General features: G+C 37.5%; 2 protein-coding genes across 5 annotated transcripts in view; one reads left to right on the forward strand and one right to left on the reverse strand.

The window, feature by feature from the left end:
- Positions 1 to 24,253, forward strand: part of CB1H4orf46 (chromosome B1 C4orf46 homolog) — an 85,738-nt gene that overhangs the window by 29,687 nt on the left and 31,798 nt on the right. The gene's annotated exons all lie outside the window — the stretch shown is intronic.
- Positions 1 to 24,253, reverse strand: part of RXFP1 (relaxin family peptide receptor 1) — a 133,965-nt gene that overhangs the window by 18,078 nt on the left and 91,634 nt on the right. For 2 of the 3 annotated variants that reach the window (XM_042983690.1, XM_042983691.1), the window contains 5 exons: positions 15,709 to 15,780; positions 11,373 to 11,444; positions 11,215 to 11,286; positions 10,528 to 10,602; positions 511 to 582 (listed from right to left, as the gene is read on the reverse strand). In XM_042983690.1, coding sequence (XP_042839624.1) covers positions 511 to 582; positions 10,528 to 10,602; positions 11,215 to 11,286; positions 11,373 to 11,444; positions 15,709 to 15,780 — 363 coding nt within the window. The remainder of the gene's footprint in view (positions 1 to 510; positions 583 to 10,527; positions 10,603 to 11,214; positions 11,287 to 11,372; positions 11,445 to 15,708; positions 15,781 to 24,253) is intronic. The other variant, XM_042983692.1, reaches the window with a different exon arrangement.

Genomic DNA, 24,253 nt, shown 5'->3' on the forward strand with positions numbered 1-24,253 from the left:
GCAGATGGAGAAATTATACCCAGTAACATTCTAGAGTTTATCCTGGTGTCCACAATTATAGCGTTAGAGGTGCAGACATTCTGCAGTGTTTTAAAAAAATTTAGTTGTAATGCAATTTGTCCCCACAATCTTTACAGTAATAATTTGCAAAGGGCAAACATTCTTACAGAATACGACTAATTTGGTGTTTCTCAAACTGAGATCCAAGGAGAGATTTTAGGTGGTCTGTGAACATTTCTTTCCATTAAAGTGGGTATCACTTAAGTTCGAGAAAAACAGGTCTCAAATAATACAGTACCGTTGCGATGATCCATGTTATGTTGTGAATCTTTGTTAAGCTGGGTTTGAACTCCAATAATTTTGCCAATATGCTTCAGTTTCAGAAAATTTTAAGTCATCAGTGAACATTTGCCATAATTACTGTGCATGTTTATGCTAACTTATGTTCACATAAATGATTCATTTTGTTTGTAAAGAGATAGGCCATCAAAAGGATAAAACACTACTTACAAAACAGTTAAATTACTGCAGGAAATAAAAGTCAAATTTCTTAAATTATGGATATGGTTGCCTTCAAAGTCCCTGAAACATAAAAACAAAAATAATAAAGCTAAATTTTAATCATAGAAATAAATTGATCAAGAATTATTTGATTTCTAATAAAATATCTTTTTTTCACATACTGTTTGTTTCATATAGATTCTCATATGTAGCCACTTACATAATAGCTGAAATAATATATATATGTAATGCTTCTTTTTCTGTGTTCATAGTAAAAATGTTTTGAGTCATATCTGTATCATATGTTCATATAGGCACATATGTTATCCTGAGAAATGTGAAGAGAATGAGAAGTCAAATTAAAAAACTTTGTTATGATAAATATCCACTTAACAGACATTTAATAGTGATCTGTATTAAACATCTGTCTAGAGGGTTACCAATAGCATTCCTCTAAGTGGGGTGACCCTATTTGCTACACTCTGTCGAAGATTTTATTATCCTGCTGCCAAAAAAATATTTCACCTCTAATTCCCTTGCCTAAACACCCCCTGGAAAAAATCTCAATAGCATTTTACCACTGAGAACACCACTGTTTGCTTTATTGTATTGCCACACAAGCCAATGCTATCCTTGGCTTTACAATTTCTAATTCAGGGAGATCAGTGTAGACCCTACTTACACTCCCTTGCTGTGTGATGCTATGTCACCATCAGAAGTCTGGTCTGAGCAGTGAAACTTGTCAAAAAACTTATGTTTAGTGTCTCTTCTTCATGGTAATCATGAAAGCATCCTTTTATTGCCCGTCTTTTATCTTATTGTTAGGTTTATCGTGGAAGTTTGTAGGAAAGAGTTAGCTGAGGTTAGGGATATACTTTCAGGAATAAATACTTGTCCTTAAATCTACTCTGTCTACCCCAACACTTAGTTTACTCTTCACCATATAATATAGAGCTATTCAAGAATAATTGTGACGAAAGTATATGAGCTGAAGTGTGACACAGCTACTAAAATCTGCAGGGGAAACATGGGTAGCATTAAAAGAAGTACCTATATTCTGCTGGCTAGGCCACATGTGGGAAAATTGGTTCTATTTTGGGCATTGCAATAAAAATAAATGTTGACAAATCAAGGAATATTTGAACAATCTGGAAGACCAAGATGTAAGGGGTTTAGAAACCAAGTCAGTTGAGGAAAAGGGTGTATTTGTAATGGAAAAGGGCGAAATAAGAGAGATATATTTGAAGTCAGGCTGTAGAAGATATTATAGGGTTCTCCTATGTTGCATCAGATTGCAAAATTAGATTTTCTGGTTGAATGACACAAAATATTTAAAGTTCAACCTCACAATCTATAGTGTCCAGAGAATAAGCTTATTATCACTACAGATATTTAGCAGAGGAAATATACTGTAATTCAAGAATTTTGTAGATAGGATTTCTGTACTATACAGAATATTACATTAAGTCTTAAATCTTGATTCTAGGTCATCCTTCTAAAGAAAAATTCTACTAATCTATTAAATTGGAAATTAAGTGCTTATGGTACTGCTTTTTTTGGTCATCAGCTTTGGTCTAAGCTTTTGGTCGCTCACAATATATATTGTCAGTAACAGAGACTGTCCATTTCTTTCCTCTTTTACTGTCATTACCACGAGTCTGCCACCAGATGGTGATGCTCTCTTAAGTCTCACACAGTATTCTTAAGGTGAGTTGATAACACTTTTCTTGTTAGCTACTATTGTAACTTTCTTTTTCCTATTAAGCGAACAAAAGCATTTAAGTTAGTATTAATTCATCATTGGTATAAATCAGTAAGAGGTACACATCGAGCCATAAATTAGGGACTTTTGACTAAATTGTTAGTTTAATTTTGAGTTTATTTTAACATTTATTTGGGAATTTGTTTTGGCTTTCTTCCCACAATTAGAGGTTTTTATCCTTGATACACAGGGATCTGGTTTGAGGCATACAAATCTGCTTCTTGTTCCTTAGCTCCAAGCTCTAAGGGAGCTGACAAGGAGTGTTTTCATTACTTTATGTCTAGATTACTTTTCCAACTTAATGAGCCTCTGATTCTACCCATTTAATTTTTTCCCTTTATACATTGTCATTAAGTTTGGCTAATCTGGTCATTGGTTGAAAGTGAAAATATGGTTCTTTGATCTGAAGAACAACAAAAACAAAACCCCAAAGCATCAACAATCTTGGCTGTTTCTTCTCAACTTCCTCTCTTATCCCCTAGAATGTAGTGGCATTCTAAACACGCAAATCTCGTAAACCTCTACTTCCTCCCCTACCTTCCAAAACCTTTCTGGCTCCTGTTTCATGGAGAAAACTGAGGTGATGAAGCGGGGAGAAGCCCTTGACCTTCTGCCCAACATCTACAAACTTACCTGTATATGCACCTGGTCTCCTTCTAGTCTCAAGAGGAAGAGATGACCCTTCTCCTGCTTTAGGCTAATCCCTCCATCTGTTTTCTTGAGTTTGGCTTATGTATGTGTATGTCCTAAAATATATGGTCAATTTTGGTGAATGTTCTTTGGACATTCTTTGCTTTCAGGTTTATTTCTATCAGAATTAGGTGCAGGCACATATAACAGACACCCAACTATAACAGCATAAATACACAACTACTGTTAAGCAGTCCAGGGCTAGTATGGTAGTTTTACAAAATTGTTAGAAACATCTTTCATATTCACTGTTTACATGCCCTTGTCTTCATGGTCCAGGGTGATGCTAAGCTTGAGCCATCATATCTACGTTTTCTGGATAGCGAAAGAGAGGAAGGGGCTGCCTTTTTCTTTTTAGGGAGATTCCCCAGAAGTCCACATGATACTTCTTCCACATCATTAATTAGAGCTTAGTCATGTGGTTACATCAAGATGCAGGGAAGTCTGGGAATGTAGTATTTTAGCTGAGCACACTGATGTCCCAAATAGATCAGTTCTGTTATTGAGAAGTACATTGCACTTTGATATACATCAATTAGAGTTAGTTCATTATGTTATTTAGTTCTTCATATATCCCTTTTGGTTATACTTGATATTTCACGGATGAAAAGAGGTGGATTATTATGTCTTATTCCTTGTGTATGCCTGTTATTCCCTTTGGTTACTATATGAATTATTTGGTGGACATATACTTATAATGTAATGCCTTTTATTAGAAATTGCACCCTGTTGGGGCGCCTGGGTGGCTCAGTCGGTTAAGTGTCCAGCTTTGGCTGAGGTCATGAACTCATGGCTTGTGGGTTTGAGCTCCTCTTTGGGCTCTGTGCTGACAGCTCAGAGCCCGGAGCCTGCTTCATATTCTGTCTCCATCTCTCTCTCTTGCCCCTCCCCTGCTTGTGCACTATCTCTCTCTCTCAAATATAAATAAACATGAAAAAGATAATAAAAAAAAAGAAATTGTACATTGTAGCATTTAAATTAACTTAGTGTTGCTTAATGCAAATTGGCCAGAATTTTATTTATTTAGATAAAAAATATGATCCCTGCTTTTTAAATTTTGATTTGCATCTACATGGAATACTTTAGGCCAGCCTTTTATTTTTGATCTTTCTTAATCACTTAGATATAGTTTTTTGTTTGTTTTTTTTTTGTAAACAGCGCTGAATTAGGTTTTGTTTTGTGAGCCAATTTGAAAATCTCTTTTTCTTTTCAATAGGTAAGTTAAGCCCACTTAAGTTTATTGATATGACTAATATATCTGACTTAAGTCTTCTATTTAAAAATCTTACTGTGTGGTGGTGTGCCTGGGTGGCTCAGTCGGTTAAGCATCTGACTCTTGATTGTGGCTCAGGTCATGACCTCATGAGTTCGTGATCTCATGATCTCACGATCTCATTCGTCCAGCACCGTGGTGGGCTCTGTACTGAGAGTGCCAAGGCTGCTTGGTATTTCTCTCTCCCTTTCTCTCTGCCCCTCCCTTGCTTGCACATGCACATGCACGTGCGCTCACTCTCTCAAAAATAAACATTAAAAAAATTTAAAAATATTACTATATGGTTTTATAGGTTAAAAAGCTTTCAACAAATATAAAAACTCTTGGGGCGCCTGGGTGGTTCAGTCAGTGGAGCGTCCGACTTTGGCTCAGGTCGTGATCTTGCGGTTCGTGGGTTCGGGCCCTGCGTCGGGCTCTGTCCGGATAGCTCAGAGCCCGGAGCCTGCTTCGGATTCTGTGTTTCCCTCTCTCTCTGCCCCTCCCCCACACGCGCTCTGTCTCTCTCTGCCTCTCAAAAATAAAGAAAACTAATTAAAAAAAATTTTTTTAACAAAAAAAAACTCTTAATATTTAGAAAGATTTGTATATTCTATTGGTTATATTTATAATGATAATTTTACCCAATACAATCTTTCTTTCTTTTTTTTTTTAAGTGTTTATTTATATTTGAGAGAGAGAGAGGGAGTGAACCTGAGTAGGGTAGGGGCAGAGAGAGAGGGAAACAGAGGATCTGAAGCAGGCTCTGCACTGACAATAGAGAGTCTGACGTTGGGCTCGAACTCACGAATCATGAGATTATGACCTGAGTCCGAGTCAGGTGCTTAATGGACTGAGTCACCCAGGCACCCCAATACATTGTCTTTCTTAGAGAATAACAATATTTATTAATTTCCTATAATAAGAAATGATAAAATGAGTATATATTATTTTCCTTTCTGCTCTTTTACTTCTCTCCCACCATATGATTTTGATCAGTTATATGCTTTTTATTAATGTTCACCTTAGGAATCTTTCACCTTAGGAATATCAAATATCTGCATTTTAGTGGATTTGTTGGTTTTAACTGGTGTCTTATGACTCCTAGTTAGTTTTCTTTATACTTCTGTGGTTATCATCTTAATCATTTTGAAACTGTTTACTCATTTAAGATTATTAGTATGTCTTCTTGCTGAATTGACCCTTTTATCATTATGTGATATACCTCTTTATCCTTGGTTATAGTCCCTGTTCTAAAGTCCATTTTTTTTCAGTATTATTTTGTAGATGATAAAGTTCCTTCTCATCAGTAGAAAGGGAGCAATGTTGTTTTGCAGTTCTATATCCTAAGCATAATATTGTTGGAATAGAATTGTAATACATGTCTCTTCGATGACTTTTTCTTTATAATTCATATTATGTTCTTGAAACTGAGCCATGTTGATTGAAGTAGGGCTGGTTCATTCATTTTAAATGTGATATATGTATCACATTTGATTTTTTCTGTCTGTTTCCACATCTCCAGCACCTTGCTCCATAGTGTATCCCTATCATTGTCTGTATTTTCAAATTCTTTATACCCACTTCTCCTGCCTACAAATAAACTTGCGTTGTCTCATATAGGAGTAAGTTTAATTTACCCTCTTGATCCCTAGTTTACCTTTGGCTATTGCCTCATGTGCTTATTTATTACTTATATTTCTAACTTGTTGAATTTCCCAACTTCTGTTGTGGTGTTTACAGTTTTTATTTTTTGCTTTGAAAGAACTATAATAAAGGCCCTAATCTATTGCCTGTCATGTATCTTGCAAGCAAATTATCCTGGGCTGTCATATGTCTTTTATTTTATGTGTATTTTTCCACTAAATCAGTTAAAGAATAGATATATTTTTTTACCAACACATCTATCAGATATTTTAGTTTATGCTTTGCTAAATTAAAGTTCATGTGCAAGGTAGAGGCACTTTATTTATTTATTTATTTATTTATTTAAATCCAAGTTAGTTAACATATAGTGTAATAATAATTTTGGGAATAGAATTTAGTAATTCATCACTTACATGTAACACCCAGTGCTCATCTCAGAAAGTGTCCTCCTCCTTAATGCCTCTCATCCCTTTAGCCCTTCCCCCTACGCAACACCCCACCAGCAACCCTCAGTTTGTTCTCTGTATTTTAAGATTCTCTTGTGGTTTGTCTCCCTCTCTGTTTTTATCTTATTTTTGCTTCCCTTCCCTTATGTTCATCTATTTTGTATCTTAAATTCCACATATGAGTGAAATCATAATGATATTTGTCTTTCTCTGACTGACTTATTTCGCTTAGCATAATACACTTTAGTTCCATCCATGTTGTTGCAAATGTCAAGATTTCATTCTTTTTGATTGCCAAGTAATATTCCATTATATTTATATATACCACTTCTTTATCCATTCATCAGTCAATGGACATTTGGGCTCTTTCTATATATACTTTGACTATTGTCCATAGCACTGCTATAAACATTGGGGCACATGTGCCCCTTCGAATCAGCACACCTGTATCCCTTGGATAAATGCCTAGTAGTGCAATTGCTGGGTCGTAGGGTACTTCTATTTTTAATTTTTTGAGGAACCTCCATACTGTTTTCCAGAGGGGCTTCACTAGTTTGTATTCCCACCAGCAGTGCAAAAGAGTTCCTTTTCTTCCACATCCTTGCCAACATCTGTTATTGCCTGAGTTGTTAATTTTAGCCATTCTGATTGGTGTGAGGTGGTATCTCATTGTGGTTTTGATTTGTATTTCCCTGATGATGAGTGATGTTGAGCATTTTTTCATGTGTTGCTTGGCCATCTGGATGTCTTCTTTGGAGAAGTGTCTATTCATGTCTTTTGCCCACTTCTTCACTGGATTATTTGTTTTTTGGGAGTTGAGTTTGATAAGTTCTTTATAGATTTTGGATACTAACCCTTTATCTGATATGTCACTTGCAAATATCTTCTCCCATTCTGTCAATTGCCTTTTGATTTGCTGATTGTTTCCTTCACTGTACAGAAGATTTTAATCCTGATGATGTCCCAACAGTTCATTTTTGCTTTTGTTTCCCTTGCTTCTGGAAACATGTCAAGTAAGAAGTTGCTGCGGCTGAGGTCAAAGAGGTAGTTGCCTGTTTTCTCCTCTAGGATTTTGATGGCTTCCTTTCTTACATTTAGGTCTTTCATCCATTTTGAGTTTATTGTTGTACATGGTGTAAGAAAGTGGTCCACGTTCATTCTTCTACATGCCACTGTCCAGTTTTCCCAACACCATTTGCTGAAGAGACTGTCTTTACTCCATTGGATATTCTTTCTTGCTTTGTTAAAGATTAGCTACCCATATGGGGCATCTGAGTGGCTCAGTTGGTTAAGCGTCTGACTTTGGCTCAGGTCATGATCTCACAGTCTGTGAGTTTGAGCTCCGTGTCGGGCTCTGTGCTGACAGCTCTGACGGAGCCTGGAGCCTGCTTCATATTCTGTGTCTCCCTCTCTCTCTGCCCTTCCCCTGCTCATGCTCTGTCTCTCTCTGTCTCAAAATAAATAAAAACATTAAAAAAAAAGATTAGCTACCCAAACATTTGTGGGTCCATTTCTGGGTTCTCTCTTCTGCTCCATTGATCTTCATGTCTGTTTTTGCGCCAGTACTACACTGTCTTAATGATTACAGTTTTGTAATACAAATTGAAGTCCAGGATTGTGACACCTCCAGTTGTGCTTTTCTTTTTCAGGATTTCTTTGGCTATTCGGGGTCTTTTCTGTTTCCATACAAATTTTAGGATTTTTTGTTCTAGCTCTGTGAAAAATGCTGGTGGTATTTTGATAAGGATTGCATTGAGTGTGTAGATTGCTTTGAGAAGTATAGTCATTTTAACAATATTTGTTCTTCCAATCCATGAACATGGGATGTTTTTCCATTTTTTGTGTGTCTTCTTCAATTTCTTTCATAGGCTTTCTATAGTTTTCAGTGTATAGATTTTTCACCTCTTTCGTTAGATTTCTTCCTATGTATTTTATGGTTTTTGGCACATTGTAAATGGGATCAATTCCTTGATTTCTCTTTCTGCTGCTTCATTATTGCTGTATAGAAATGCAACTGGTTTCTGTACATTGATTTTATATCCTGTGACTTTGCTGAATTCTTGGATCAGTTCTAGCGTTTTTTTTGTGGAGTCATTTGGGTTTTCCACATAGAGTATCATGTCATCTGCAAAGAGTGAAAGTTTGACTTTCTCCTTTCCAATCTGGATGCCTTTTATTTCTTTGTGTTGTCTGATTGCTGAGGCTAGGACTTCCAACACTGTGTTGAATAACAGTGGTGAGAGTGGACATCCTTGTTGTGTTCCTGACCTTAGGAGGAAAGCTCTTAGTTTTTCCCCATTGAGGATGATATTAGGTGTGGGTCTTTTGTGTATGGTCTTTATGATGTTGAGGTATGGTCCTTCTATCCTTACTCTCTTGAGGGTTGTTATCAAGAAAGGATGCTGTATTTCGTCAAATCCTTTTTCAGCATGTATTGAGAGGATCATGTGGTTCTTATCCTTTCTTTTTTAATGTGATGTATCACACTGATTGATTTGTGGATATTAAAATAGACCTGCATCCCATTAATAAATCTCACTTGATCGTGGTGAATAATTCTTCTAATGTATTGTTGGACCTGGTTTGCTAGTATCTTGTTGAAAATCTTTGCATCCATGTTCATCAGGGAAATTGGTCTGTAGTTCTCCTTTTTAGTGAGGTCTTTGGTTTTGGAACCAAGGTAATGCTGGCCTCATAGAATGAGTTTGGAAGTTTTCCTTCCATTTCTATTTTTTTCTATTTCCTTCCATTTCTATTCAAAAGAATAGGTGTTAACTCTTCTTTAAATGTTTGGTAGAATTCCCCTGGAAAGCCATTCATCCCTGGACTTGTTTGGGAGGGAGATTTTTGATTACTGATTTAATGTCTTTACTGGCTATGGCACTGTGATTAGTTTTAAAAGAAATGAATACTTATAAAGCAAAAATTATTATTACTGGCATTAAAATTGGGATAATGTTATCAGGAATGCATATGAAATGAGTTATTTTAGATAGCTAAAATTTAAAGATGGTAACTTTAGTGATGAAATTGTAAAAAGCCCACCTCTTTAGTAGTATAACTTAATCATTTAAATTTTTATCTGAGATGTATATTTGGCTGCCTTTTTAAAGGCAAAGGAAATGTTTATTAGTGTATTGCATAATGTCTCCTACATTTGCTGCTGGTGTCAGTGCATGAATTTTTAATTGCTAATTTATGTATGTAAATATTAACCAATTTTGCTTTATTATTAAGTTTGGATTACTGAGCACATAATAACTGTTAATGTGTTCATTTGAAACAAAATTTAATTACGACAAGGAGATTGAACTTAATTTGCCCTTTTCTTGAATACTTTAGCTGTCATCAATGCGGGTACTGTGCTGTCATACCAAGACGCCCTCCGGACTTAGTAATGACTCCGGGGATGTTTGTCTTCCCCTAAATGGTTCCAAACTAGTGTGTTTTGAATTATTATCTGTTCTTTATAGCACTCCCATTCCTGCTTTATTATCAGGTTGATAGTTGTCGCTTCTCACTGATGTTTTGAACTTCATCTTTCCCCTCTACTTTTAATCTGGCACTTCTAATCTGCTGTGAGCTTAAAAATTAAACAGCAAACAAACCTTCTGAGAATTTCACACAAAATGAGACACAGAGGAGGTTTTCATATAATACTGTATATGCGGTTTATTGATTGAACTTTTAAACAGTTATTTTGGTCACTTATTTCTTCATTTTTACTGTGTTTTAAATAGGCAAATTTACTGGTTCTTAATAGGTAGAGTGATTCTTATTATCATATGCAAAGCTACTGTGTAAAAAACTTTATGGAACATATTCTGTTGTGATTAGAGTTAAATATAAATTCTAAATATCATGTTCTCATTATGCAAATTTAGGAATGAGGCTAAAGTGATTTAGTCTTTCTGTATCAAATTAAAAGGTGAAAATAGATCGACAGAGGGAAGGAGGAGGAGATGTTCTATAGCTACTGTGACATCCTTTCTGTCTTTTTTCTTCCTGCCTCTCAATTTTTTTTGTTTTTAAAGATGTCTTATGTTGGCGAGAATCTAGAGGAGTTAGTTTAGACAATGGGGCTGCTCAGTAACAAAAACGTGCTAAAGTAATCTGAGGAAATATGATATGACATTAACAACCTATCATTTTTAAAAGCCTAATATCCAAAGGGAACTAGGCAAAACCAGAAAAGTTAGCTGACTCCTTTAAGGAAAGGTACAGCAACTTACAGCCAGTGCAGTCTTGGCATGTGCTGGCAAAGAGGTTTATCCGGCAAATGGGTGAGGACATTATTCATCAGTGCTCTGAAAAAGAAAAGAAAGAGAAGAAGTCACCTTTTTCTGGTTCTTTTTTCATCTTAAGTCAAATATGGTATTATCATTATTCTTTATGAAACCATGAAAATCTATTAAGTTAGTTATCTTCTCTTTTTTTTTCTGTAAGTTTTGTTATGTTTGAGTGCTTGTTAGTAATAAAATTCAACAAATGATAGTTGTCTTATGGAGGAAGCAGCAATGTTAGTAACTGAAAAAAAGCCTGTACCCTTCAAAAGTGGGTAGTGAGAAGGAGGTGATTTTAAATGAATATTATTATTATTGTTATTATTATTATTATTATTATTTTTACTAAGATGAATACAGGGCAGTAGTGGTATGCTTGAGAATATTTCAATAAAATACAGCAGTGAGGCTGTATTCAGTTTTGAGGGGCTCATGTTCTAGAGGACAGAAGGTCTTATATAATTGTTAAAACTACAATATAGCCTCATAGGATATGATTAAGAGATGATTTTTAGTCAGAAAGGCCTTTCTGGGGCTTGAACAATTCCAAATTTAATGCTGTTAAACTTAAGGCAGTAACTTTTATTCATGTCTTTTCTTTCCATTGAAATAGTTGTCTTAATTTTTAGTACTTACAAGAGAATAAGAGAATTTAGTCCATAAAATGTTAGTGGGGAAATTCGACTGAGGTGATTATCTTCAATTATCCTGCCAGCCAGAAGAAAAAATGGATTCATTTATATATTTAGAATATAAAAACTAATATTATAAAATGACACATAAATTAAACATACAGCCATTCTAGTCTGTGGAGATCTTCAAAAACACCCGGCTTCAAGAAAGTTATTCTGTTATGACTGAGATACCTGAAAAAAGAGAAATGATTACAGTCAATGTGTTATCTCCTTCTTTTTCTTTTTTTAAGATTTCATTTTTAAGTAATCTCTACACCCAATGTGGGGTTCACACTCACAACCTTGAGACAGAGGGTTGTATGCTCTACTGACTGAGGCAGCCTGGCACCCCAAATGTGTTACCTTCTTGATATCTAACAATAAGGAAAGGAAAAACAATAATCATCCATCTTAGATTTTCTTGTATACTATTCTTATCAGATCTTTTCCCTTCTTTTGGGTCTCTAAAAGTTCTTTATCACTTACCTTTTCATGTCTAGGTTTTAATTCCCCCACAATCAATCAATCAATCAATCAGTCATTCCATTCATTTATGCCTTTATTCATTAAACTTTTTTGGGTACCTATACTCTACGGCAGTGTGCTAGGCATATCATCTCTTTCTTTGAGGGGCTTTGAGTCTAGAGGGAAGACAGAGTATGAACAGGTTATTACTGCAACATGGGGAAAAGAGAAGCATATAATGTAGGGTTGCTCTGAATTGCAGAGGAGAAGGCATCTGCCTTTGTTGGGGGCAGGGACTGCAATGCTTGGGAGAGTCAGGAGACAGAAGGCTTTACTAGAGAATGCACAACTGGATGGATAGAGATTCAGATGAAGATATCATTCACAAAGCAAAGAATGGGTAGGAGTTAACGTAGGCAGAGGAGATGGCTTATGCAGAGGCAAGAGAGATGAGAGAGAACAACAAGGTAAGGGATCACCAGGTATTTCAGTGAGGCCTCACCATGAAGGCATTGTGGAGAGGGACAGGGGATGAACCTGGGAGGCAGGCAGGGACTGTTCTGGAAAAAAGGACATGGCAACATTGTATGCTTGTTAAGGAGTTTGACATCCACCTTTTCAGTTCTTACTCTTCTGCAGATTGAGTCAACTCTGTTCTGTTCATGTTTCTTTCTTTCTTTTTAATGTTTTTGTTTATTTTTGAGAGAAAAAGAGAAAAGTGAGAGAGAGAGAGAGAGAGAGAGAGAGAGAGAGAGAACTAGTGGGGGAGGGCCAGAGAGGGAGACACAGAATCCGAAGCAGGTGCCAGGCTCTGAGCTGGTAGCACAGAGCCTGATGCAGGGCTTGAAATCCTGAACCAGGAAATCATGACCTGAGCTAAAGTCGGAGGCTTGACTGACTCAGCCACCCAGGTACCCCTTGCCATGTTTATTTCTACCTCCATGTCCATACAGCAGTTTGCTGCTCTGACTCTGATGTCTGATAGTTCAATTCCTAGCTTTGCTACTTATTAATAGTGTGACCTTAAGCAGTTAAATCCTGAAAGCCTCAGTTTCCCCAACTCTAAAATGGAGGTAATCTTAGTACCTACTTTATTGGGTTGTAACATGTCATAAGCATTCAGTATATATTATTTATGACGCCTCTATTCATGCCTCCCATTCTTATATCCGTCTTCTTTTTCCCCTCTGCCTATGATTCATATGCAAGTTTTACTTCAAATTTCACTTCCACAGATATATGGACCACACTGATGTTGCACTTTTCTCTACTCTTATAATTTGACAGCTTATAAAATTTCTCCCGCTGAGAGACTCCCCGTTCCCACCGTATTTGACTTTTGCTTAGGGGTAACAGGAGATGATGCCCCATATTAGAGCCACTTCTCTCCTTGCCTTGTAGGTCTAGAACCCCATCTGGGCACAGGAAGGGTAAAGAATAGCTACAATACTTCCCCATGAGCGCCTCAGGGGGCTCCTTTAAAAGCCAATAGCAATCCCCCAGGTAAAAGCATTTGATCCACCCCTGTACTCTATACTCATCTGTTTTTCCCAGTCCTCTTCATTTTCCCCAGCCATCCTTCATTGCTCCAGACCCCAAATGGTCACTTGTTTCAGTGAAACTTAACAGGAATTTTGGTCTGAACAACACGGGTTTCGGATTTCATCGTTCTCTAATTGTTCTCTAATTGTTGTGTGTATATTGGCATAGTTTCCCACCCTAGATCATAAGCCTCTGGAGAGCAAGAGGCATGCCTTGCCCCAGTGGTATCAAAGCCCTTTACCTGAAATATTAAAGTGTAAACTGTTGGAAGGCAGCATGTCTGACTTATCTTTCGGTGCCACCTCCCCGTGGTGTCTTGCTGAAAAATTTGCACATTGTAAGGACTAATGAATATTTACAGGTGAATGGAAAGGAGGAATCTAATGATTATCTATGAAAACCCAGAAGTATGTGACATCTTTAACATCTAAACATAGTCCAGTGCTATGAATAACCATGGAAAGAGATGGGGAACTCTTTAAAATTTGTGGTACTATCCTTCACATCCGTTGGATACTAGACCAAGACTGTAGCATCTTTCACACCCATTGAACATTAAACCAAGCAGACACTGCTTATAAGTTTTGAACAGATTTATGCGGGGTTGGAGAGAAAGATAGGAGCCTGATGGGAATGAATCCGATATTGACTTTGGGTGATTTGCTAAGACACAAAAGAGCAGGGATGGGATAGAAGGGAAGAGGACTTGGTAAAAGTCGTTACTGTTAAGACTCTGAGTCTCCAGGGCCCTTCTTCCATTTTGCTAGTAAAATTATTAGACAGCTGTCTCTCCATCCTAAACCCTGATACCACAAACTAGGAATCTGACTGGAATGAATTTCTTGGATTAGGATTAAAAAAAGTGGTGTAGGATAGAAAACAAGGGGACAGAAATAGAAATATAGGGAGTTGTTGATTTATGTGCCTTTTGGTTATATTTCCATACAATTATTTCCTATAGGAGGTTAGGTTCAGCTGCTGAAATGGAACATTTAGTAGACTATTTTATTTACTTATATATTTACTTAATTTTAAAAATTTTTTTAGAGAGCGGGAGAGAGAGAGTGCATGAGCAGGGGAGAGGGGCAGAGAGAGAGAGAGAATCCCAAGCAGGCTCCAGTCTGAGTGTGAAGCCTGATGTGGGGCTTGAGCCCATGACTCTGGGATCATGACCTGAGCTGAAATCAAGAGTTGGACACTCAAACAAACGACTGAGCCATCCAGGCGCCCCAAGAAAACCAATTTTAAAAAGCTTTGCTTTTAACTACAATGAAATACGACTTCATATCCATTAGGATGGCTGTTTTAAAAAGACAAACAAATTCTTAAACAACAAAACCTCAGAAAACAAGAAGTGCTGGTGAAGACGTGAAGGGATTAGTCCCCTTGTATGTTGTTGGTGCAGATGCTGTGGAAAACGGTATGGTGGTTCCTCCAAAAGTTAAACCTGGAATTACCATGTGACTCACCAATTCCCCTTCTGGGTATATACCCCAAAGAATTGAAGGCAAAGACTCAAACAGATATTTATATACCAATGTTCACGGCAGCATTATTCATAATAGCCAACAGATAAAAACAACCAAAAATGTTCACTGATGGGTGTGCATGGAAAAACAAATGGATGAACCTTGAAGACATCATGCTAAATGAAATAAGCCTGACACAAAAGGACAAGTATTGTATGGTTCCACTTAGGGTAGTCATATTCAGAGATACAGAAAGTAGAATGGTGATTGCCAAGGGTCAGAGGAGGAGGAGTTACTGTTTGGTGGGTACAGAGTTTCAGCTTGGGAAGATGAAATGTTCTGGAGATGGATGGTGGTGATGTTTGCACAACAATGTGAATATACTCAATGCCACAGAACTTCACATTTAAAAATGGTTAAAATGATAAATTTTATGTTACATGTATTTAATCACAATAAAAAAGCTTTACTCTTTTAACCTTACAGCGCTGTATGTATTCATAAAAGCAGGAGTAGTGGAAAAAGAATTACTGGAAAAGTCTGGGTTTTTTCCTTCGAAGATTCTAATTATCATCAGCGTTTCTTATTTTGAATAAGTTCTAATGGCCATCATTCCTGTCACCATGGCCAGTATGTATTGAGTTCTATTTATGTGTCAGATGTAGTGCGCCTAATTCTTCCCAGGGATTTCCTCGTTTGTTTCTTACAACAATCCTGAGGAAGGTACTGTTATAATTTGTATCTTACACTAGAGGGAATCAATGCCTAGAAAGGAAAATAAATTGCTCAAGTTTATAGACCAAGGGAGTGGTGAATCAGGACTTAAGTGGAAGCCTGTTCAAGTCAGAATTCCATGCCCTCGACCATAGTGCCCTGCGTGCCCCTTCAACTGTTGTGGGCAGGAGGGCTACCATGGAGGGCGGTGGTTCAGCCTGACAGACCATAGTGGAATGGGCAAACTAATTGGCACTGGTACTTACAGTTTAGTAAGACTGTATAGTCCTCTGAAAGCATAGATGGATATGGATCTAATATTATTGTTTTGCAGGCACCTGTGAACATAATTATAAAAAAAACATAATGAAACAGAATTTCAGTTTTGCAAGATGTAAAGAGCTCTTTGGATGGGTGGTGGTGTGGGTGGCACAACAATATAAATGTACTTAATGGCTCTGAATGTAATTGGTTTAAGATGGTACATTTTACAGCATATGTATTTACCACAATAGACTTTTTTTTTAATTAAAAAAGGTAACCATAACAAAATAGTGAAACTAGATATGTTATTTTGTTTGCTATTAAGTTCGTGTATGATTAGGCTAGTTTTTATTTAGAAACTTAGTTGTAAAGATAAACATGTGATAGTTAAAATTTAATATTTGAATTTTCTTCTTTTTCTTTTTGCTTTTCAAGTCTTTATTTAAATTCTAGTTAGTTAACATATAAGGTAAAATTGGTTCCAGGTGCAGAATTTAGTGATTCATCACTTACATATACCATCCAGTGCTCATCACAACAAATGCCCTCCTTAATACCATCACCCATTTAGCCCATCCCCCACCCATCTCCCTCAATCAACCCTCAGTTTGCTCTCTATTGTTAAGAGTCTTTTATACAGTGTTTCCCTCTCTTTTCCTTTCCCCTATGTTCATCTGTTTTGTTTCTTAAATTCCACATATGAGTGAAATCATATAGTATTTGTCTTTCTCTGACTATTTCACTTAGCATAATACAGTCTAGTTCCATCCACATAGTTGCAAATGGCTAGATTTCATTCTTTTAGATGGCTGAGTAATATTCCATTGTATGTATATACCACATCTTTATCCATTCATTATTGATGGACATTGGGCTCTTTCCATAGTTTGGCAATTGTTGATAGTCCCGCTATAAACATTGCTGTGCATGTGACCCTTCAAATCTGTATTTTTGTATCCTTTGGGTCAGTAACTAGTAATGCAATGGCTGGGTTATCAGGTAGTTCTATTTTTAATTTTTTGAGGCGCCTCCATCCTGTTTTCCAGTGTGGCTGCACCAGTTTGCATTCCCACCAATGGTGTAAGAGGGTTGGTTCCTCTTTCTCCACATCCTCACCAACATCTATTGTATCCTCTGTCGTTAATTTTAGCCATTCTGACAGGTGTGAGGTGGTATCTCATCATGGTTTTCATTTCTATTTCCCCGATGATGAGTGATGTTGAACATCTTTTCATGTGTCTATTAGCCATCTGGATATCTTCTTTTGACAAATGTCTATTCATGTCTTCTGTCCATTTATTGGCTGGATTATTATTATTATTTGGGTGTTGAATTTGAAAAGTTCTTTATATATTTTGGATACTAGCCCATTATCAGATATGTCATTTGCAAATAACTTCTCCCACTCCGTAGACTGCCTTTTAGTTTTGTTGACTGTTTGTTTCCTTTTCTGTGCCAAGAAGTCCCAATAGTTTATTTTTGCTTTTATTTCCCTTGGCTCTGGAGATATGTCTAGTAAGAAGTTGGTACAGCCAAGGTCAAAGATGTTGCTGCCTGTGTTCTCTAGGATTTTGATGGTTTCCTGGCTCCCATTTAGGTATTTTATCCATTTAGAATTTGTTTTTGTGTATGGTGTAAGAAAGTGGTTCAGTTTCATTATTCTACATGTCACTATCTAGTTTTCCCAAAACTATTTGTTGAAGACATTGTATTTTTTCCATTGGATATTCTTTCCTGCTTTGTCAAAGATTTGTTGACCATATAGTTGTGGGTCCATTTCTGGGATTTCTATTCTGTTTCATTGGTCTATGTGTCTGTGTTTGTGTCAGTACCATACTGTCTTGATGAGTACAGCTTTGTAACATAGCTTGAAGTCCAGAATCAGGATGCCTCCAGCTTTTCTTTTCTTTTTCAGAATTGCCTTGGCTATTTGGAGTCTTTTGTGGTTCCGTACAAATTTTAGGATTGTTTATTCTGGCTCTGTCAAAAGTGCTGGTGGTATAGGGATTGCATTAAAAGTGTAGATTTCTCTGGGTAGTATAGACATTTTAACAATTTTCTTCCAATCCATAAATATGAAATGTTTTTCCATTTATTTGTGTTCTCTTCCATTTCTTTCATACGTGTCTATAGTTTTTAGAGTACAGGTCTTTTACCTCTTTGGTTAGGTTTATTCCTAGGTATCTTATGGTTTTTGGTACAATTGTAAATGGGATCGAGTCTTTGACTTCTCTTTCTACTGCTTGATTATTGGTGTATAGAAGCGCAACTGATTTCTGACATTGATTTTATATCCTGCAACATTGCTGAGTTCATGTATTCGTTGTAGCGATTTTTTTTGGTGGAATCTTTCAGGTTTTTTACATAGAGTAGCATGTTGTCTGTGAAGAGTTTAAAATTTCACTTCTTCCTTGAAGATTGGATCCCTTTTATTTCATTTTGTTGTCTGATTGCCGAGGAGAGGACTTCCGGTACTATGCTGAACAACAGTGGTGAAAGTAGACATCTCTGTCATGTTCCTGACCTTAGGGGGACAGCTTTTAGTTTTTCCCCATTGAGGATGATATTAGCTGTGGGTCTTTCATGTATGGGCTTTATTATGTTGAGGTATGTTCCTTCTATCCTTACTTTATTGAAGGTTTTTATCAAGAAAGGATACTTTATATTGTCAGATGCCTTTTCTGCATCAATTGAGAGGATCAAATGGTTTTATCCTTTCTTTTATTAATGTGGTGTACCACATTGATTGATTTGCAAATATTGAACAACGCCTACATCCCAGGAATAAATTCCACTTGATGGTGGTGAATAATTCTTTTGATGTACTGTTGAATTTGATTTGCTAGTTATCTTGTTGAGAATTTTTGCATCCATGTTCATCAGAGATATTGGCCTGTAATTCTCCTTTTCAGTGGGGTCTTTGGTTTTGGAATCAAGATAATTCTGGCTTTGTAGAATGAGTTTGGAAGTTTTCCTTCCATTTTTATTTTTTTTGGAATAATTTGAGAAGAATAAGTATTAACTCTTCTTTAAATTTCTGATAGAATTCCTCTGGGAAGCCATTGGCCTTGGGCTTATTTTGTGGGGAGATTTTGATTATTAATTCAATTTCTTTGCTGGTTATGGGACTGTTCAAATTTTCTATTTCTTTCCAATTTCAGTTTTGGTAGTTTGTATGTTTCTAGCAATTTTTCCATTTCTTTCAGATTGCCCAGTTTGTTGGCATATAATTTTCATAATATTCTCTTACAGTTGTTTGTATTTCCGTGGTGTTGGTTGTGATCTCCCCTCTTTCATTCATGATTTTATTTGTTTGGGCCCTCTCTCTCTTCTTTTTGATAAGTCTGGCTACAGGTTTGTGAATTTAATTAATTCTTTCAAAGAACCAGCTGTTAATTTTGTTGATCTGTTCTACTGGGTTTTTGTTTCTGTATTGTTTATTTCTGCTCTAATCTTTATTATTTCCCTTCTTCTGCTGTTTTTAGGCTTTAGTTGCTGTTCTTTTTCTAGATCCTTTAGGTGTAATGTTAGGTTGTGTATTTGAGACTTTTCTTGTTTCTTAGGTAGGTATTTATTAGTATATACTTACTTCTTAGAATTGCCTTTGCTGTATCCAAAAGGTTTTGAACTGTCGTGTTTTCATTTTCATTTGCCCCAGATATGTTTTTTATGTTTTATTTAATTTCCTGGTAGACCTATTCATTCTTTAATAGGATGTGACTTCAAGTTTCATTGTGTGGTGGTCAGAAAATTTGCATGGTATGATCTCAATCCTTTTGTACTTGTTGAGGCCTGGTTTGTGACCCAGTATGTGACTTATTGTGGTGAATGTTCTGTGTGCACTTGATAAGAATATATATTCTGTTGCTTTAGGATAAAATGTTCTGAATATATCTGTTAAGTCTATCTGGCTCAGTGTGTCCTTCAAAGCCACTGTTTCCTTGTTGATTTTATGCTTAGACGATCTGTCCATTGTTGTAAGTGTGGGTTTAAAGCCCCCACTGTTATTGTATTATTATCAGTGAGTTTATGTTTTTGATTAATTGATTTATGTATTTGGGTGCTTTCAATATGGGGGCATAAATATTTACAATTGTTAGATCTTGATGGGTAGACCCCCTTAATTATGATGTATTACCCTTTTTCATCTCTTGTTACAGTCTTTGGTTTAAAACCTAGTTTGTCCAGGGGCTCCTGGGTGGCTCAGTCTGTTGAGCTTCCGACTTTGGCTCAGGTCATGATCTTGCAGTTTGTGAGTTCGAGCCCCGCGTTGGGATCTGTGCTGACAGCTCAGAGCCTGGAGCCTGTTTCAGATTCTGTGTCCCCCCCCACTCTGCCCCACCCCTGCTTGTGCTCTGTCTCTCTCTTTCAAAAATGAATAAACATTAAAAAAAAATTAAAATCTAGTTTGTTCAGGGGCACCTGGGTAGCTCACTCGGTTAAGTGTCTGACTTTGATTCAGGTCATGAGCTCATGGCTCGTGAGTTTGAGCCCTGCGTTGAGCTCTGTGTTGACAGCTCAGAGCCTGTAGCCTGTTTTGGATTCTGTATCTCCCTCTCTCTTTACCCGTCCTCTGCTTGTGCTCTGTTTCTGTCTCTCAAAAATAGATACATGTTAAAAATTAAAAAAAAAATCTAGTTTGTCTGATATAAGTATGGCTACTCTGGCTTTCTTTTGATGTCCATTAGCATGGTATATGGTTCTCCATCCCTTCAATTTTAATCTGGAAGTGGCTTTAGGTCTAAATGCTTCTCTTGTAGGCAGCATATAGATGGGTCTTGTTTTCTTTATCCATTCTGGTACTCTATGTCTTTTTTTTTTTAATGTTATTTATTTTTGAGACATAGCAAGTGGGGAGGGGTAGAGAGAGGGGGACAGAGAATCTGAAGTGGGCTCTGTACTTACAGGCTGACAGCAGTGAGCCTGATGTGGGGCTCAGTCTCACAAACTGTGAGATCATGACCTGAGCCGAAGTTGGACACTGAACCACCCTGGTGCCCCTACTCTATACCTTTTGATTGGAAATTTTAGTCCATTTACATTCAGAGTGATTACTGATAGATACAAATCTAGTGCCGTTGTGATACCTGTAAAGTTGATGTTTCTGGTGATGTTCTCTGTTTCTTTCTAGTCTTTGTCGCTTTTGATCTTTTTTCCCCCATCAAAAAGTCCCCTTTAATATTTTTTGCAGGGCTGGTTTAGTGGTTGTACTCTTTTAGTGTTTGTTTGTCTGGGAAATTCTTTATCTCTCCTTATATTCTGTATTACAGCCTTGCTCGATAATGTATTTTTGGCTGCGTATTTTTCCCATCTAGTACATTGAAAAATCATGCCACTCCCTTCTGACCTGCCAAGTTTCTGTAGATAGATCTGCTGCGAACTTGATGTGTCTTCCCTTGTAGTTTAAGGACTTTTTTCTCTTGCTGCTTTCCGGATTCTGTCCTTGTCTGTGTATAGTCAATTTGACTATAATATGTCTTAGTGATGGCTGGCTTTTGTTGATTTTGATGAGAGTTCTCTGTGCCTTTTGGATTTCAATGTCTATTTCCTTCCCCAGATTAGGGAAGTTTTCAGTTATAATTTGCTCAAACAAACCTTCTGCCCCCTCTTCCTTGCCTTCTTCTTCTGGGACCTCTATGACACGAATGTTATTATGCTTAATGGAATCACTGAGTTCCCTAAGTCTACATTTGTGATCCAATATCTTTCTTTTCCTCTTCGTGTCAGCCTCATTGTTTTCCATAATTTTATCTTCTATATCATGTATTCATTCCTCCACTTTATCCATCCTTGTTGTAAATACATCCAGTCGGTTTTTCATCTCGGTTATAACATTTTTTTTATTAGGCCTTACTAGTTTTTAGTTCTTTTATATCTGTGGTAAGGTTCTCTCTGGTTTCTTCTATGCTTTTTCTCAAAGCGAGCTAGTATACTTATGATTGTTGCTTTACATTCTGGTTCAGACATTATATCTGTTTCAATTAGATCCCTGCCCATTACATCTTCCAGTTTTTCTTTTTGGATGAAGTCGTCCATCTTGGCCTTTGCCTAGACCTCTGTCTACTGTGTGTTAGGAAAACCTGTTTTGTTTCCTGCTTCTGAGAGTAATGGTTATATTAAGAAGAGGTCATATACCGTTCATGGCCTGGTACTTCAGGACTTTTTTTGGTGTTATGTTCTGTGCTTTCTGCTATTGTGATTTGGCTGCTCTTTCTCTTAGATCAGTCCTCTGCAGAGTTCCTCCCTGCCTGCAATGTGGAGTATTTGGACCTGGTCCAGTGTTTGGCGTGTTTTAACTAGATATGTTTTGGTCTGCTTGTTAGAAAAGGCTAGATCCTGGGGTGCCTGGGTGGCCCAGTTGGTTAAGCTTCCAACTTCAGCTCAGGTCATGATCTTGTAGTTTGTGAGTTTGAGCCCCACATTGGGTTCTCTGCTGTCAGCCTGTCAGTGCAGAGCCCATTTCGGATCCTCTGTCCCCTCTCTCTGTCCCTCCCCCACTCATTCTCTCTCTTTCTCTTTCAAAAATAAATAAACATTTAAAAAAAGGCTATATCCTATGTCCCCCAGAGCTGAGGCTTTGCACACTCTATGATCAGTGGACTTGGTATTTGCAGGGGGGTTTGTGCTAGTCTTCTGGGGGAGGGGCCTGCTGAGCTGGTTCTCAGGAAGACTTGCCTTTGTAAAGATGACCCTGCAGGGCATATTGGGATGAGGCTTAGTGTAAGCTGGGGGTGCTGTGTTGCTCACAGAAGTGCTGATGGGCAGAGGGAAAATGGCATCCCCCACTCTGTCATCTCTAGAGAGGGGAGTTCATGCCTGTTGCTGTTCAGGACACCTTTACAGAAGAGCAAACAGTCTCCTCTCTTGTGTCTCAGGCTTCTTCCATCAGAAACCCTGCGTTCATCCTCTCTGTTTCCAAGCCGTCTATTCTTCTGGCAGCACAGTACTCCTGTGTTTTATCTCAGGCATGTGAGAGAGTTTCAAAGCTCCAAGTTCAGGGACACAGTATAGCACAGACCCACGCTGATCCTCTGAGGAGGGTCTTGCCACACTATGGCTGGGGCTGGTTTTTCCCAGAAAAGCAGATGCACGACCGTGGGGGCTAGGAGTTTATGACAAAGCACACCCAAAAGCTGGCTTCTAGGTTAGCTACCTTCTGTAGGTGCCTCTGCTGCTATGCTAATTAATGGGAACATTCAATGATGCCCACCTTCTCTTTTGTCTCCTGAGAGACAGTGCTGCCTCTCCCAAATGCACTCCAAGCAGAACTATTTCTCCCTGTGTGACCTAGGGGATCCTCAGAGCATGCTGTCTGCTCCTGGGCCTCTGCCCTCTTTCCCCATAGGAGCACCACTAAACCCACTAGGAATGACCGTGGTGATTTCACAAACTTCTAAAACTTTAAACTTTCAGCTCCACTACTTATAAAAACTTGTGATTGTCAGCCCCTCTCCTTTTCCAAGTCAATGGTTTTGGGGAAGAGTTTTTCTTGTGCAATCCCCTGTTCACTGCTTTCATGCTCTCTCTCTCTATCTCTCTCCTCTCTCCATGATCAGGGCTCCTACCCCTCTGCAGCCCTTGCAATTCTTTTCTCCCCCAAATCAACTCTCTGCAGCAACTAACTTCCATGATGCGGCTGTTTTTCTCCCTCTACTTGTGCAGTTTTGCTGTCTCAGTCCTCAGATCGATTTCTTGGGTGCTCAGAATGATTTGATATTTATCTGGCTGTGTTCAAGGGATGAGGCAAGCAGAGGGTCTTCCTACTGCTCCACCATTTAACTCCTCCCCTTGAATTTTCTATAAGTGAAACTTTAATGCACAGTAAGGCACTCACTTATCAAACAGGCTGAGAAGTCAGACTTTTTAACATTTCCTGCTATAATGGAAATATAGGTGTTTAGGATAGTGCTGGCAAAAGTACAAAATGTGACACCTTTAAGGCCCCAAATCATATTCCATGTTAATCACAAATCTGCTAAGCAAGTCAGGTCCAATTTCATTAGACACTCCAAGTCTTGCTTTAAAAAGTGTTTGAAGAAACTTATAAGAAGTATTTATGACAAAAGAAAAAAAAGGAATAAAAATAAAGACTAGAAGAATATAAATTAGATTAGCATGTCAAGACAAGAATGTAGTTTTATATAATTAACTAGTTTGGCCTGTGTTAATTGGAGGTCAAAGGAAACAGAGACCAGAGCACAAGAAGTTGCATCAACTGCATCCTTGTAAAGCTTTGCATTTCTGCGTGCACTGGTCCCAGATTGTAGGGAATGACAAGGTAAGGCTTTGAGCCTGACTTCCTGTTCTGAGTATAGGCCATCGTTGTCCTTGAGGGTACTCTGAAGTTTATATATATATATTTATAAATATTAGGAGCAATAAGGAAGAAACCAATATGAACAAATTCTTAGTTAATTAGAAATTTTGACTAAAAAAGATCTTCTATTTCTGCAACATGCAAGAAAACCTAACTTTGATTGTACGATGTTACACAATAAGTTATGTTAAACTATAAGTTTATTGTGCGTATAACAATTTCACAGAACA

The sequence above is a fragment of the Panthera tigris genome, chromosome B1 (assembly GCF_018350195.1).
Source record: "Panthera tigris isolate Pti1 chromosome B1, P.tigris_Pti1_mat1.1, whole genome shotgun sequence".
NCBI classification, from domain to species: domain Eukaryota; kingdom Metazoa; phylum Chordata; class Mammalia; order Carnivora; family Felidae; genus Panthera; species Panthera tigris.